Here is an 18,436-nt window from a genome sequence, read left to right on the forward strand (position 1 = left end):
GAACCCCCTTCAAGAAATTCTGAATGCGCCCTCTAGAGGCTAGAAGTTTAGAAGTTGAAAAAAATGGACTAAAAATCTGTGACATCCTTCCTGAATCCTGATGAGTACGTCAATCAGTAATGTGATTTGAATCTTACAGACAGTGAGATAGGCATGACCACACAGCAGAGCACACAGTACTCGAGTCCAAAAGGCATACCAGCAGCACGTCGTCTATCATTCGTTTTCTGTTACGTTTGGTCCGAGTCCTCAAGACATTTACAAGAACTGACAAATGTTGGCCCTGCTTTCTCACGTTACTACGTTAGGGTTGTTCCGCCACAAGGAGTTGACATCCGTGTAGAGCCCAATGTAGTTGCATTCACGGAGACAAAGCAAACAACAACGTTCTCTGTGGCATTTACCTGAACAGGTGACAGTACTTGGGATGCAAGAAACATACAGTGGGCACAACACATGGTGCCGTGTGGTGTCATCAGACGTTTACAAGGACATTGACTAATGTCCCGCCTCTTCATTGTACCATGTTTGGTTTGTTCAACCACCTAGTATAGTGCCTCGTGTGATTGCATTCGTGGAGGTTATGCCAACAGAAAACTTCTCAGTGACATTCACTCCGACAGTACTCGTGATGCAAGCAACCCATTTTCTTAAGGATATCTCAAGTGGGTTTCTTTTAAGCATAGTATACAAACCCAATATCTGTCAATGTTTAATTGACATGTTCGCAAAGGATCTAGAGATAATATTACAGTCTGAGAATAAGAGGTAAAATCAATTTTCCTAATATAAATATACCAGCCTCTTCTTAGCAAGGATCTCGTTCCATTGTAATGGGACTATTGCGTCCTCGTAGGGACCATGTATTTACTGAATGGGATCCTTATAATCTGGAGCAGAAAACGAGAGAAATAGTAAAATATATAAGAAGTCCTCTATGGTAAATACATGATCCCTACGATGGTATTATTCCTATTTTGTTTTTGCTACATGGGATCCCTACTAAGAACTCTCAATTATATATAGCATATGTAAAATATGTTTTATTATGATCTAACTATTTTGTGAATGCAACACGAGTTCCTAACATTAGATTTGAGACTACTATAAAATCACAAAGTGTAGTATTGTACACTATGGAAAATTCCCATCTGCATAATTCCAAGTAATAGTTGGCAATTTGTGTAAGAATATATACAAAATACGTACATAAATGTATAATAAAATACCCTGGACCCTGGCTCAAAGAAAATGATCAAGGTCTGTGAATGCTGTCAACTTCAATATTTTGAAAGGTGAGGTTTCATGGATAAGCCCTGTCTAGGAAAAAACCTTCACCTCACAAGATCTAAATAATTTTAATATATATATATATATATATATATATATATCTAAATATAGGGAATTGTTATTAGCATTCCAAAAATCTCATTCTACACTCCAAACTTTTTATATTAGGAAAGAAAAATACACTTATGAGGAGTGTAGAATGAGATTTTTGAAGTGCTAATAACACTTCCCTATATATATATATATATATATATATATATATATATATATATATATATATATATATATATCAAAGGTCTTAACACTTCTATCCTTTTATGTCTACGCGACGCTAGATTTACTGATTTCAACGATAGTATCCTTGGAATGATCGAATCTAGTCTTTACAACGGACCTATCCATTTTGATTGTTTTCCAGATCTCACAATAAGTCTTTCAGACCCACATGTTTTAAAAGCTCTTACTCTTAATATCAAAACCTCCGGGTACCAAGTCCTGGAAGGAACACAACCTTTGGCACTTATTTTTAGAATTTATTACAAAGTCACTGGCACAAACATGAATTTTCAAGCTTTGAACAAAAGTCCTCGTGACCACACTCTTTTGATCCAAACAAACCAAGAAGGCGCGAACATAAGAGTACCAAGAACCATTAGGTGGTCAGACATCAGTCTCCCTTCAGATTGGTGTTTAATCAACGAAAGTAAACCGGTTTCCGTCCAAAACAGTCTTGTTAATCTTGACAACATTGAACAATATTTTGACGGCACTGTAAAAATCAATTTTGATAGACCAGCAAGAAAATCTTGTGAATCAGTACATTCACACAAATCTTTTGCTCCTAGCAGACAGTCTTTTTCTGGATCCCCGTCAACCGATAGACTGGGTCGAGATCAAGATTTGATCAAATCTTTAGTAAACAAAAAGTTAAAAGAGCAGGAAATTGCACAACAAGATTTAATCAATGATTTGCTCAAATTAAAGTCTGTCGACACTTCTTCACAAGTTGCACATCCTGTTTATCATCCTCCAAACCAAGAAGAACCCACTTCTCCAACTGCTTCTGATTTTGAAACAACATCGGTGAATCACCAATTACTTGTTTTAAACAAACCACATAAAATCCGATGGAGGAAGCTTAAAGCTGACATCGCTTCTGAGGAAAACATCCCCAGAAGAAATATTTTTAGAAAAAAGTATTGTGATGAAGAAAAGCTAGCCATATATGCCGAGTGGAAAGCTTTTGTAGAACAATACCAATTTGAAATATCTTTCTTTGATTTCATTGAAAAACATTATGAGACCAAAAATAAAGTCACGGTTGTTACCAAAGAAAATTGGGTTAAGGAAGACAAAACTTTGGTTTCCTCTAGTCATCCTCCCAAAGAAACTATTTTAATTTCCACTGGTAATACCAACATCCCCGCAACTCCTTTCAAAATTCCAAAAGAAGATTCTGGTTTTAAACCTGTCATCGAACAGAACAATTTTACAAACCAAAGTCTTCACACCATTGGAAAACAGTTAGACAAAATTGAAACCAAAATCGACAAATTGTCTCAACCAATTTCTTCTCCAAAAGAAAAACCTTTAGTAAATTTTACTGATACCGCTTCAAGTTCCACTGCTTTAAAATCCATGACTACTTTACAAAAAATTGATCATATGCTCACTGAGCTCAAAAAAGAGAAAGTTGTTAATGTTTTGCAAAACAATGATGTTTCCATCGAAGAAGAAAACACATCTGGCCCAGATTCTTCTCAGGACACGGAAACTAGTTCTGCTATCCAAAATATTGAAAATGCTTTTCAAAACATTGATCTTCAGCCAACTTTTGATTTAAAACGCATTCATACTCGTCCTGTCAACCCTACTTCTCTTACAAAAAACTGGTATCCCAGGCCAACTCCCCCTGATCTTCAGTTTGAAGAAAGAAATATCCAAAATCAATTTTCAGTCTCTGCTGACAAACTCTATGAATGGAATATAGATGGATTGTCAGAACAAGAACTTTTGAACAAACTCCAACATATGTCCATGGTCGCCAATAGCTACATTTCAAATCACAATTTTACACAAACACAAGTCGTTGATCTTCTCGTCACTGGTTTCACTGGAATGCTTCATTCTTGGTGGGAGAAGCACTTAACTTCTCAGTCCAGAGATGAAATACGTTTTGCGGTCAAAAAAGATGAGGAAGGACTTCCCATCTTTGATGAAACGATAGGACAGGGATTACCCGACGGAGTAAATACTTTACTTTATACGATTATAGAACACTTTATAGGAACACCCAGCAACGTCACTACTCGTATTCACGACCAACTGAGTAATTTAAGGTGTCCAACCTTAAGTGATTTCAGATGGTATAAAGATGTTTTCATATCCAGAGTTATGCTTAGGGAAGATAGTAATCAACCTTTTTGGAAAGAAAAATTTATCAATGGTTTACCAAATCTTTTTGCTCACAAAATCCGAAATGTTTTAGTTAACGAAGAGGGTGTCATACCTTATCATACCCTTACTTATGGTAGCATAGTTAATGTTATACAAAAGGAAGGATTGAAAATGTGTATTGACATGAAGATTTCAAAACAAGTTAATAAAGATAAATCTATCGCTAAATACGAACTTGGAACGTTTTGTGAACAATACGGTTTACCTCCAATTGCTCCTTCGAGTAAAAAGAAAAAAGCCCAACAAACCAGCAAGTTTTCTAAATATCAATCCAGATTTTATAAAAACAAAAGATCTTCCAACAAACCTTTTCAAACAAATAAATTTTATGAAAAACCATCTCCAAACAAAAAACCTTTTCGAAAGCCTAAAAAGGATTTTCAAAATAAAAAAGGAAAATGCTACAAATGTGGCAAATTTGGTCATTATGCAAATGAATGTAGAGTTAAAAAGGTTATTAACCAACTAAAAATCTCTGAAGAAGAGAAGGTTCAACTTATTCAGGCTTTAGAAATTAGAAATACCGACTCTAGTCAATCTGATAAAAATCCTGATTTTTCCGTCTCCGACTCTAGCAGTTCTAGCGACGTCTCCTCGCCAAACATTAAGTTTGGGTGCACGGACACTTGTTGTAATAAAATTTCAGTGCTTAATAAGCAAGAAGAACAAGAAGAGTTTTTAATGGAATTAATTAGTAAAGTCGATGACCCTGATTTAAAATCTTTTTATTTGAAAAAACTCAAAAATTTGATTTCTTCTCATGAACCTGGCACTAGTCAAACTTCTTCTCAAAAGATTTCTCTCAGCACCACTTTGGAACGGTTTAATAAACCAAAAAAGGATTTAACCATCAAGGATTTACAAAAAGAAATTAACCAAATTAAATCAGAAATTAAATTTTTTAAATCTGAAAATACAGAAATTCGTTCACAACTCAGTAGAGCTCGTACACAAGCGCTTGTAGAAGAACAAGGTAATTCTTCCTCAAACTCCGATTCCGACACTCACTCAAAAAAATCTTCTTCTTCAAAGGACCTTGTTTTAAGTCTTTTAGACAAAATTAGAATTAGAAAATGGTATTCTAAAATCAAAATAATAATTGACGATTTTTCTTTGGAAACCATCTCTTTAATTGATTCAGGCGCAGATTTAAATTGCATTCAAGAAGGGTTAATACCTACAAAGTATTATCACAAATCAACTGAGGTACTTAGCGCTGCTAATCAATCCCCAATGAATTTAAAATATGAGATCCCCAAAGCCCATGTTTGTCAACAAAATGTTTGTTTTAAAACTCCATTCGTTTTAATTAAAAATATTTCTGATCCAGATATTTTGGGACTTCCTTTCATTGCATTAATTTATCCTTTTAAAGTTCATCACAACTGTATTTCAACAAAGGTTTTTGGCAAAAAAATTACTTTTGAATTTTGCATAGAAACAGATCTTAAAAAGTTAAAACAACTACAAAAGGATAATGTTTCAAAAACTCTCAACCAGATTACTGCAAAATCCCAACAAATTGCTTTTTTACAGGAAGAAATTCTTCACAAAAGAATTGAAGAACAGTTAACAAACAAATCTTTATTAGATTCTATTCGCCACTTTTCTGATAAGCTTACTAAAGAAATTTGTTCAGATCTTCCAAATGCTTTTTGGCATAGAAAACAACATATTGTCAAACTCCCTTATATTAAAGATTTTGTTGAATCAAAAATCCCCACCAAGGCACGACCGATTCAAATGAACCAAGAAGTTTTAGAGTTTTGTAAAACCGAAATTAATCAACTTTTAGAAAAAGGAATTATCCGTAAAAGCAAATCTCCATGGTCTTGCCCTGCTTTTTATGTCCAGAAAAATGCAGAATTAGAACGCGGCGTTCCACGATTAGTTATTAACTACAAACCTTTGAATGATGTTTTAGAATGGATCCGATATCCAATCCCCAACAAAAGAGATTTGATAAAAAGACTTTCTCAAGCAACTGTTTTTTCCAAATTTGACATGAAATCAGGTTTTTGGCAAATACAAATTCATGAATCTGATAAGTACAAAACTGCTTTTGTGACTCCTTTCGGACACTATGAATGGAATGTAATGCCTTTCGGCTTGAAAAACGCACCAAGTGAATTTCAAAATATCATGAATGAGATTTTTAATCAATACAGCCATTTTTCGATTGTTTATATTGATGATGTATTAATTTTCTCAAAATCAATAGATGAGCATTGGAAACATTTGCATGCATTTGCTAGGATCATTAAGTCTAATGGGTTAGTAGTCTCGGCATCTAAGATTAAGTTATTTCAGACCAAAGTTAGATTTTTAGGATACCATATTTACAGGTCTACCATTCAGCCAATTGATCGAGTTATCCAGTTTGCTGATAAATTTCCAGATCAAATTATTGATAAAACCCAGCTTCAAAGATTCCTTGGTTCTCTCAATTATGTTTCAGAATTTTATCCTCATCTTCGTCAACAATGTAAACCTTTGTTTGATCGTCTCAAGGAAAATCCTCCATCATGGACTCAAAATCATACTTCCATTGTCAAACAGATAAAGAATCATGTCAAGACTTTACCTTGCCTTGGCATTCCAACTCCCGGCTCTCTCAAAATAGTCGAGACCGATGCTTCTGATATCGGTTATGGAGGTATCCTCAAACAAAAAACTTCTTCCGAATCTCCTGAACAAATTGTTCGTTTCCATTCAGGAATTTGGAATCCGGCTCAAAGTAACTATAGTACTATTAAAAAAGAGATTTTATCAATTGTATTATGCATTAGCAAATTCCAAGATGATTTATTAAATCAAAAATTTTTAGTTCGTGTTGATTGCAAATCTGCAAAACATGTTTTACAAAAGGATGTTCAAAATATTGCATCAAAACAAATTTTTGCACGCTGGCAAGCCATATTAAGTATTTTTGATTTTGATATTGAATACATTAAAGGCAGCCAGAATTGCATACCAGATTTTCTGACCAGAGAATTTTTGCAGGGGAAGAATGGGTTCCAATCCTAATCAAAGAAGGCTTCCAGCCACTCTCACCCAAACCCCAGCACCAGTAAAACAAGAGTCTATTCCCGACTCCTCATCGGCCCTCGCCATTACTAACAGATTTACTCCCTTAGGATCAACAGTAGGAAATATCCGACCAAACTACCAAACGGCCTTAGCCACCCCTTATGATCCCTACTCTTCAGTTCGTTCTCCAGCTCCTTCACAGCCTAAAACACCTAGCTATGCTAAAACATCTCCATATGTCCAAAATCCCAATTCAGAAAAGCTTTTTAACATCCCTCTTCACATTGACAAAAACCAACCCCCAGAGCGCATTGCCAAATTACTCCTTCCACCAAATTTTCATTTCTTACCAACTGAATCCTATAAAAGCCTAAAATATTACCAGGCCATCCTTTCAGAAACAGAAAGCATTGCTATTAAGCCAATTTACAGTACCACTCATTAAAACAAAATATTGTATCATTCACTCCATATTGGAAAATTCCTTACCGAACTCGAATGGGGAATTCCCCTTTTTCACACAAAACCCCTTCACACTCAGCATGTCCTCATCCCAAACAATCATTACAATTACTATGATTATATCCAAGCATGGACCAACATTTTTCTCCACCAGACAGAAGACTTTAGTCATTCATGGTTCATAACCTTTGATAAAAATTTCAGATTACGGTTTCCTGCATGGTTTCCAGATTGGTGGGCCTCCCATGGCCCAAGCTCTTCTATCATTCCAGATGACCTTCGTCATGTTCTCACAAACAGTTTCCAGCCCAGTTTTGACAGAAGTCGTTTCGACAACAGAGTTACTATTTTTTCACTGCTCATGGCCAAGTACAAGATTCCATGGATTCTCAAATGGAACTTTGAAGTAGACACTGGTGGTATTTACAGATCCCGATGGGTAAAATGGTGGGATAAATTCAACCACCAAAAAATTATTGATCTTGTAAAAATGGAATTTCCCCAGGTATCTTCTCAGGCACTACCAATCAAAGTTTCAACTTCGTCCTCACAAGCTTTGCCAGTTCATCAACAATTTCCTGAGTTGCCAAAAACCCAGGAGCCAATTCAATCCCTATCAGACATTAGTCCGTCATCTTCCCTCAAAGGAAAATCTGCTAAGTCCTCTAGCTCGAAGAAAGAAAAATCTGCAAAGTCTACCCAGCTTCTGGATATGGCCCAACTGCTCATGGCTGAAGCAGCAATGCTACAAAAAAGAAAAGGTTCAGATTCGGACTCTGACGCGTCTGATGCCTCATCTCAACTTCCCTCCAAATGGGCAGATCAAGCAGATCTTCAAGATGCCCAAGATCCGTTTGATTATTAACATTCAGTATTTGCCCATGTGATTGTGTCAGCCAAACAGCATCATCAGCAGTAGCTGCTTTCATCTCTTCCGTAAAAGAATTATTCTCCAATAGTGAAAAACAAAAAGGTCACTATTCACAATAGTGAAAAACAAAAAGGTCACTATTCATTTAACTTTTGTAAAAGAATCAAAGCATCTTCACTATTCATTCAGCTTTTGTAAAAGTATCATCGTGACTCCACAGTAAAGGTTCTTCAGTCAGTAAGCGGGATTCCCGGATCCATTTGGCAAGCCTCATTCAAGTCTCCTCACTCTATATAAGGAGGACTCATCTTCAGAAGAAGCATATAGTTTTTTAAACACCCTCTGCGTATTCGCAAGAACAGAGAATATTTCAAACACTTGTAATACATATTATTCAGGATGCCTGCGAGCTCCACCTTGTTTACTTATTTCATCTGCCATTAGGCAATACCTGTTTGTAATCTGCATTGCAGTAAGTTTTCAATAAAACTTATTTTCAAAATATATTTGCATCATTACATTTAATTCATAATTTTCTTTACATGCTTTACTTCCGCACTCTGAATTATATGGAAGGCTATGCCTCCTGCTGTTCTTTTTAATTCAACATATTGATATGTTTCTTTTAACTTTTTATATGCTTTACTTCCGCACTTTATATTCTATGGAAGGCTATGCCTCCTACCAGTAGTTCCACCCCATTTGGTATATATATATATATATATATATATGTTTATAAAACAAATGTTAATTGTCATTTAAAAGTGTACAAGTCACAAACAAGTTTAACTCTCAAAACCAAATTTAACCAAGCAATCAAATTAATCAACAATTTTGCTCAAAATAATAATAATAATAATAATAATCAACAATCAAACAAATAGAGTCATACATCCCGTTTGGTGGGTTGGATGAGATAGGTTGTGATCAATTAAATACACTTGAGTCCTGTTCGTTGTTTGTTATGTCAAATTGTGAGATGAACAATACTAGACATGATTGGTTATGAATCCACAATAAAGCCGGTTATTTAACCTATCCTTATACATGGGTTACAAGTAATGTCTTACAAGTCCCTGCTAACTCAATCACATCCAACTCACCAAACGGAGCCCTAGAATCTTAAGTGTCTATTTATATGCAAAGATTGAAATATCGGTCGATACACCGATATATCGATATTTTCAACTGTCGATACCGATACTGGGGGGTAAGGCCATATCTTCCCCTATATCGACGATATATCCCCCGATAAGTGCGATATCTTTGATATTTTGCCGATATTCTCGATATTTCCCGATACCTATAACAAAACCCAAAAAAAATCAAAAGTTTTGAAGCAAATTGAAACCCAAAAGATTTTTTGGAGTTATGTGGGCAGTGATTAGATATGTGTGAAGGCTTTTGGCAATATCCAATTCAAAAGATTTTTTGGAGTATCCATTAATTATTACTATAAAGAATCTATGCACAATGAATTGAGGGGACATACGTGTCTTATCTGAAGAGAAAGAAATACACAAATCCAAATATTAAATTTCTGGTCAAATATATCTTTAATACCCGCAAGAAAATGATGCACATGTGTCTGAAAATGACTACATAGACCTTCTTGACATTGCGAGGCAACCATCTGATGATGATGATAATCCAATTCAACAATGGATTATGACAGCTCACTTGGATGATGAACAAGGCAACCCTGATGCTGTTATAGCACAACATATGCCCAAGAAGGAGTTGATGTTGATAGTCATATCCGAAGATGTTAGGAGTGGACATACTTCATCATTTGAAAGGGTTGTGTTTGGCACTCGGCAAGGTCAAAGACGTCCCTTGAGAGACGATGCCAGTACTAGTAGAAAGGAAAGTTCATCTAATTCGTCAGATAATGATGGAGGAAGTAATGCTAAATCAGGAGGTAATGAAAAAGGAAGACAATATAGCCCATTTACTATCGAGGCTGATTTTACTCATGCCACCCAAGATGAGGATTATGGATGCAGAGAAGCTGGACCAGGCATTGGCGCAATTGGGAAGCAATGCTCAGGGAAAAGAAGCCAACCAATCAATCCATCTGAAGATGACATGGCGATCAGTTTTTGATCTATAAGTATAGGAACTAGACCTAGTACTAAATCAAATGAATCTTATGATGGCTATGGGTATGTCATATCTGATTATAGTGGAACTAGTTATGGAGCTCAAGATGATGAAACATACTATGGACCTACTAGTTAGGTTAATCCTAACTATCCCATGTATGGGAGGACAGTATGGAGCTCAAGAGAGACATATGTGCACCATGTTCAAACATGGCTTACAAACTGCTCGGGTTACATGACTTGGTATGACTATTGTATGAATCTAGATGGTTGTTCCTCATTGTTTGAACCTCATAGGAGCTCTTCATTTATGTTGTTGGACACTTATCTAAATTGTAATCTAATGTTTAAACAAACTATGGATTTATGCATGGTTTATTCATTCTAATAAACATTTTATTAGAAAACTTTTCGTTAACACGCATTACATACCACTTATATTTCATCATATGTATATCTTATTATTAGTAAATTTTGAGTTTTATTTGTTCAATACATTCATTGATAATGTACATAACATCTATGAAAGTTTTAGACCAAAATTATGTGTTTCAATGTCTATATCTGTCATTTTTGTTGATTTTTTCCTGATACCTAAAACGATAACGATATATCCCTTTAAATATCAGTAAATTGAAGGCCTAATATTATCTGCACGGCCGATATTTTAATCCTTGTTTATATGTATATGAGAGTAAAATTTGAGTGGGATATGTAGTCTTAAAAAAGAGAAATGAGAATAATATAATGTTCTTTTCAAGAAAAGAATCATATAAAGTTAGAATACAATAAAAACAAAAAGATGTTTATCATTTTTATTTCGTGGGTTGTCATGAATGTCCAGAAAAAAATGCTTATCTATTCTAAAAAAATAATAAAAACAAAAACAAAAACAAAAAAGATACTTATTTATCTATTTTGTATATTAGGAAAAAATAATATAAAAAAAAATAGGAATAGAAAAAGATAGTGGAGTAATAAATGTCAGTGAAATGGATCGGTTTAAGTTTTAAAGAGAAAAAAGTATAAAAAACCAAAATAAAAAAACGAAAACCCACACAAGTGGCCCTTTACCACAATGGTGGAAAGGTGTTGAGCCCTTGTATGATGGCATGGGTCCAAACCCTGTCGGTGGCTAATATAACATTTAATCTAACAAAATCAATCGTTTAACCAAAATAAATAAATAAATAAATAAATAAAAACCCCCCCTCGGCTTCTTCATCTTCTTAGCTGGCCACCCTAGCTCTGCAACTTCATCCTTTTCTCTCAACATCCCAACTCTGCAACTCAAAAATTATGAATTATGCAACTTAAAAAAGAAAAAAGGACGCTAATAGGCGTGCCTCGACCACATCTAAACAAGTTTTTGCCTCCTCCCGATGGGCAGAGGTGATTTCATGATCGCCCCTGCCTCCATGGCTGTCTAAGCGCACCCCATTTTAAAACACTGGTCAACTTTTATGTCAAACCAACATATGGTACCATCAATGTACATTTTTTAAATTACAATCAGAGTGAACCAAGCCCTTTGACCAGTTAATCGAGACAACACTGAAATTACAGTAACTTTGTGGATGCAGAGAAACCAGTAATTCATCAAGAAATGACTTTGAATGCAATGCATTTGGCATGTGTAATATCTATGAGATTGATGCTGGTGACAAAATATAACAAAATAGAAAAAGACAGCAACGTCTAAGAACCGTCCAGTTCACAACATAGAAGGTAAGGAAAAATGGACTCATTCAGTCAATCCTTGAACTGGTCAGACATGCAGTAGTAGCATAGAACTAAACAAGCTAGGCAAGATATGCAAATAAAGCATTACCACTTGAAGTAAAAATAAAACCTGCACAGATCCGTGTTGCCACCTTGGGGAAAAGTAGAATCACTAAATAAAGTTCTCCCTGGGACAGAAGACAATAATAAGGCAAGAATAGGAAAAAGTTTACAGGGAGCCAAACCATAAAGCTCCAACAGATATATTGCTAAGCTTCTGTGAAAATGCCGGCCAATTCTTCGCTTCCATCAACCATATATGATGCTTTCCTGAGACTATCAACTCATAACAGAAACACAGGCATCTTCTACTGTCCTTACGACTTCATTCAGTAGAGATTTGTTCACCATGTCTGTGATCCCCTTTCTTACTCTCATTTTCATGCTTAGTTTTTGTTATGTTACCGCTCGGAAAAATGAGCTCTTACCAGCAACCACTAAACCAAGCAATTTACAGATGTACATTGTCCATGTAAGGCAACCAGAGGGCAGAGTTTTCGCTCAAACAGAAGACCTGAAGAGCTGGCATGAATCTTTTTTGCCCGTTACCACAGCAAGTGCAGATGAAACAGCCACGCATGCCTACTCGTACCAAGAAGTGATTAGTGGTTTTGCTGCTAGACTAACTCAGGATGAAGTAAAAGCAATGCAGGAGATGGATGGCTTTGTGGCAGCACATCCTAAAAGAGTAGTTCATCGGAAAACTACACACACCCAACTTCTTGGGGCTGCACCAACAAACCGGAATATGGAAGGATTCAAATTTTGGGAAGGGAGTGATCATTGGAGTGCTGGATGGTGGAATTGAGCCCATCCATCCTTCATGTAGTGGTGCAGGAATTCCACCTCCACCCACTAAATGGAAAGGGAGGTGTGACTTTAACGTATCAGACTGCAACAACAAATTAATTGGTGCAAGGACTTTCAATATTGCAGCTGAGGCCCTGAAAGGAGAGAAGCCTGAGGCACCGATTGATATGGATGGACATGGGATACACACAGCAAGCATAGCTTCTGGTGCTTTTGGGCAGAATGCTGATGTTCTAGGACATGCCAAATGTGGGATTGCACCTCATGCCTACCTAGCAATGTACAAGGGGTGCTTCGGAGGCTAATATACTAGCTGCACGTGCAGGAACTGTTCAGGATGGTGTTGACATGATCTCAATCTCCCTTGGTGAAGATTCAGTTCCATTTTTTGCGGCAGCAATGCAATCAACTCATTTGCGGCAATCCAAAAAGGAATATTTGTAAGTTGTGCAGCTGGAAATTCTAGCCCATTTAACAGCACAATATCTAATGAAGCCCCCTGGATCCTAACAGTTGGAGCAAGCACCATAGACAGGCATATTGTAACCACAACAAAGCTTGGACATGAAGAAGTATTTGATGGTGACCTCCCATTGAGCCAAGAGATTTCCCTTCAACATTAATACCACTTATTTATGCTGGATAAATGGTAATGATTCTGCACTGTGCACTCAAGGATACCTGAAAGGTCTCCTTGTTAAAGGCAAGGTAGTTGTGTGAGCAAGGGGGAGGAATAGGAAGAATTGCTAAGGGAGAGGAGGTGAAAAACGCTGGAGGGCTGCCATGATTCTTTTGAATGAAGAAACTGATGGTGTGAGTACTTCAGCTGATGTTCATGTTCTTCCCACAACAGATGCGAGCGCAACACCAGCAGCAACAATCTTATTCAGAGGAACTGTAGTCGGAGACTCATCTACTCCAGCTGTTGCTTCCCTCTCTTCAAGAGGCCCTAACCTGGCAAATCCAGGTATTCTGAAACCAGACTTTACTGGACCAGGTGTGAGCATTCTTGCTGCATGGCCATTCCCTGTTGACAATACCACAAACTCAAAAGTCAATTTCAACATAATTTCTGGAACTTCAATGCCATGTCCGCATCTCAGTTGAATTGCTGCCTTGCTTAAGAGCTCTCACCCTTACTGGCCGCCAGCTGCCATTAAATCTGATATAATGACTTCTGCTTACCTTCTAAATTTGGAAGGCAAACCTATTCTCGATGAAACATTTAAGCCTGCAGATGTTTTAGCCACTGGTGCTGGCCATGTCAATCCATCAAAGGCAAATGATCCAGGATTAGTTTATGATATTCAACCAGATGATTATATCCCTTATCTTTGTGGCTTGGGCTACAAAGACGATGAAGTATCATTGCGCACAGACAAATACAGTGCTCAAAGGTATCGAGCATACCTGAAGGAGAGCTGAACTATCCTTCATTTTCTGTCACATTGGGACCATCTCAGACATTCACAAGAACTCTTACAAATGTTGGTGAGGCATATTCATCTTAAGCAGTCAAGGTTAATGCACCAGAAGGAGTATATGTGAGCGTCAAGCCTAAAAACACTTAACTTTGCAAAAGTGAACCAGAAGATGTCAGTTCTCAGTGGCATTCATCCGTACTGGTTCAAAAGGCAAAGCTGGTGAATTCACTCAAGGATTTCTAGCATGGGTATGGGTTTCTGCTAAATATCTTGTTAGGAGTCCGGTTTCTGTTAAATTACAGTGACCATTGGATGCATATTGTATAGTGGTCACATGGTGACTTCTTGTGTTATCAAACTTTATGGAGTTGTGTGTGATCAAGCATTTATATACCGACTCATTTCCTTATGTTTCCTTCAGTAACATGGAAACATTTTAAAGCAGATGACCACTGAGAGAATTTAAGTCTAGGACAGAGATGGAGAAATCTTGGATCTGCTACTGGTCGAAAAAACAATTAAAAAGGTAATATGGTAATAAAGTTAACAATAATAAACAGGATGTTGAAAGAGACAAAAGCTGCAAAAATAGATGCCAAAGAATAAAAGGTAAAGAATAATTGCATAACCCAGTGCACTGTCTCACATCTAACTTGGGTTTTATGTTAGTTTTTCAGTAAAACAGTGCTGATAGAAATCTAATTACTAATTTAACTTCCACTGGGATGACTCTCCTTACCTAGACGTTGAACACTGTCAGCAAAGAATACATATAGGAAATGAGAAGAATCCTTGCTCAAGAATGATAAACATTAGATTTCCTGTTAACTCACATATCAAGTCATCAGGTCTACATCTAAGGAAGCTAATGTTTTTGAATACACTAAATACCCAGGAGCCAGATGCCCACATGCAATACAATGTCAACAGTATCGCATTCTATCAAGGGAATTGCAGAGAAACTTTCCCATTGTAGGGACTCAATATAAGATTCATTAAGCAGTTACCATAGATTGATCCTCGACTGCATTGTCTCTGAATTTGATGTTTAAATAGTAACGGTAAAAACTGAAATGCATGAAAACTCATCAACCAAAACCTGGAGGCACATCAGGGTCCTCATCACTACCATCACATGCCTGCTTGTGCTCCATGTCTGTAGAAATGCCAGGTTCCAATCTGTTATCAACAGAATCCATCCTATCTTGTAACTGGTGTGAACTTCCCTTCCATTCTTCAATGGCTCCTTTAACATGAGGTAGAGGTAGTTGTAACGCATCATTATCATTTTTCTGATAATTGCCAGAAAAACAAAATCCCAGTGGTATTTTTGGCTCATTGTCAGACAACTTATCATCAATTTCACTGGCAGCAGCAACAACTAAGCCATTACTGTCAACTTCGTTTTGAACTGGAACATCACGAGTGGAGGGTTCACCCTCAGCTTCCCCATTTGGGTTAGTCAATTTATTGTAGACGGATTGAACAGTTTCTGCTATTTCACTTTTCATGCCATCACTTGATCTGATTATACCCCACAACCCATCAGATATGTGGCTCATTACTTGGTCCCTAGCAATTGGAAGCACACCAAAGGAAAAAATCCAGCATTATCAGCTCCCACATAACTTTACATTTCTAATCCTCTGACGGTAACCATTCAAAGAGAGATTGAATAAAGTTTGTAACTACCACTTAGAAGTCCCGAAGGCTAAATATCACCCTTATTTAATCATTTAATTGTAAAATGCTATTAGTATTTTAACAAAGAGATACAAAACCACCACCACAAAAACCTACACAGTCACCAGTCGCATTTAACCATCAAGAGAAGGCGAAAAATTAGTTACGTACCCAACCTCCTGATAAATGTCATCGGAAAGCTGTCTGGGTTTCATATTCTCAGCACCTTCACGATTAAGCACGGCGGATTGCTTCACAATAGAAGCAATATTTTCTCGCAATTCTTCCTGCGATTAATTGCCCCTCTTTCAGAAATCCCACTCATAAATTTTGTTCAAATTTTCAAAACTTACAAATAAATAATTTCCAACCGTCCAAACATACTTTCAATCTACTCCTATCCAATCCAAAAGTCCAAACATTGGCTAAATTAAAAATCAAATCGAATATTATTGAGTAAAATACAAGGTTCCCATAATAATTCAATGAATTTAATTAGAAAATTCAGTGGAAATTAGTTTAAAAAAAAAGAACCAAATCAGTAGAAAAAGGCTTGATTTTTACAATTATTAACAAGCATTTTAGACAAATCTGTTTTCCAGCATTCCCAGCAACAGCAGCCCTAATCATAAGAATTTAGATACAAACAAATACAGAAAGTAGAGAATAATCATAAGAATTTAGAAACAAACAAATACAGAAACTAGCGAAATTCGTTACCCTAAGAAAGATGAGAGAGAGAGAAGGGTACGGACATTGTTTTTTAGCTTGAGGATGATGCTGCGGCGGAGCCTGTCGAAGTCTCCGTCGTCCTTGAGCTTGGCGATCACCTCCTCTTTGCTGACCTTGTGGTCGTGCGAGCACTCCATTGGATTTTTGCTTTGCTTCTTTGCATCCAAAGCCCTTTTACTTATTTGCCGCCACAACTTATAGCCTTAAGAAAAAGTACCTGTTGTAAATTTATTTTACAATTAAGAACAAACCTTATTAAAATAATTTTTCATTGCTCGATAGTTTGCAAGTTTATTTGCATGGATTATGTCCATAATTGCTAAAGAAATGTTCATAGGTAAAGTTTTTTAACCCCTCAAAGAATTACTTTGGTCGAAAGCTAAGTAAATCATACTATGTACTAATTTTGTGCAAGTAGCAATTATTTTTAAAAATTTGACAAAATAGTCCTTAAAGTCGTAGATAGTTACATTTTCCCCCTATCACTCTGATATATAGTTAAATTTGACAATACATTGGGATTACTAGTGTGGATTTGTAACTTTAGGTACCGTTTGGTATGTGGGACAGGACGGAACAAAGTGGGATAAGACGTTTCGTCCCACGTTTGGTGCGCCTAAAACGGATGGAACGAGCTGTTCCACGGGACGAGTTTTGGGTGAATTTTCGTTCCACCTCACCCCCCCTGGAACGACTCGTTCCACATCCATGGAACACAAAATTATAACCTCTCCGTCTCCTTCTTCTTCGTCCTTGTTTCCATCCGAGGGCATCTCCGTTCCGTTCCATCCTGTCCCGTCCCATTCCGTTCCGTCCCGTCTCGTCTGCATACCAAAGGATACCTTAGAGCATGTGTACTTACTTTACTTGAGAGGAATCATTAGAGAAAATTACACTTCTTTGATCAGAAAAAGGAAATTGTACTTTTTTGTTCAGGTATGAAATAAATTATTCTTTTCTTTGCGATCTAATACTTGGTTATTCAAGTATGAAATAACTAGTAATACAGCCCACTCATTTCTTGATTCTTTATATGCAAGTAAGCATACATGTTAGAAATGAGAATGATTAATCCTCAAACCTTGCATACTCATTCGTGTTAAGGGAAAAGGTTCTGGCAGTGGCCAACAGCCTTTTCTTTAGGCCCACTCTCACACGCGTTGTTTTTTCTTAAGACTATAAGGTATTACGGAGAAAAGTTCCAACCTCACTCATTGCAACTTCTTATTGGATGACCCTACAAGTCCAACCATAAAACGCCTGTACTAAAGACTCCCCGTATTCACAGTTGTTTTGCCCTTTTTTCAAAGACATACCAAAGTTATATGCACTAAACCATACGCCAGGGGGAGTTTGAGAGGTAAGTGGGAGATTTTTTTTCTTGCTGTTCTTGAAACACGAGTCGGTACACCACGTGTCATATTATAAGTGTACCGACCCGTATTCTCGGTACACTATCTCCCCATATGGATACGGCTTTTGAAACCCCATGAGAGGGGGAGATAGAGACCTTTGGCATTCATGCCATTTTGTGTGTTACGTGTTTAATGAAAAACTCTTAAATTTCCCTGTCGGTACGGGATTCTATAGAACCAGCCCAAAAATCGACATAGCTAAGCGTCCCAGTTCTCAAAGCCAAGCCCTTGCCTTGTGCACATAGAAACACTATGAGTAGGCTCGTCGAATCAGAAAACAAGCAATACCACCTGCTTCTCCAAGACAGTTCCTTGAAAACATAGTAAACCCGAGGGCCCGACCAACCCGACAAATTTAACTACAAGAATTTTCTT

General features: G+C 36.9%; 1 protein-coding gene and 1 pseudogene across 1 annotated transcript; one reads left to right on the plus strand and one right to left on the minus strand.

Annotated features, from left to right (window-relative positions):
- Window positions 1-11,557: 11,557 nt before the first annotated feature.
- Window positions 11,558-14,852, plus strand: LOC103952858 (annotated as a pseudogene).
- A 150-nt stretch (window positions 14,853-15,002) lies between these two features.
- LOC103952859 lies at window positions 15,003-16,833 on the minus strand. Its single transcript, XM_009364547.3, has 3 exons — window positions 16,670-16,833; window positions 16,086-16,201; window positions 15,003-15,803 (listed from the first exon to the last, which is right to left on the minus strand). Exons 1-3 carry the CDS (start codon window positions 16,781-16,783, stop codon window positions 15,320-15,322), a joined length of 714 nt encoding a protein of 237 aa, XP_009362822.2. The 5' UTR covers window positions 16,784-16,833; the 3' UTR covers window positions 15,003-15,319.
- Between the last annotated feature and the right edge of the window lie 1,603 nt (window positions 16,834-18,436).

The sequence above is a fragment of a genome, unplaced genomic scaffold, assembly GCF_019419815.1.
Source record: "Pyrus x bretschneideri cultivar Hongxiangsu unplaced genomic scaffold, Pyrus_bretschneideri_v1 Contig3, whole genome shotgun sequence".
Taxonomy (NCBI): domain Eukaryota; kingdom Viridiplantae; phylum Streptophyta; class Magnoliopsida; order Rosales; family Rosaceae; genus Pyrus; species Pyrus x bretschneideri.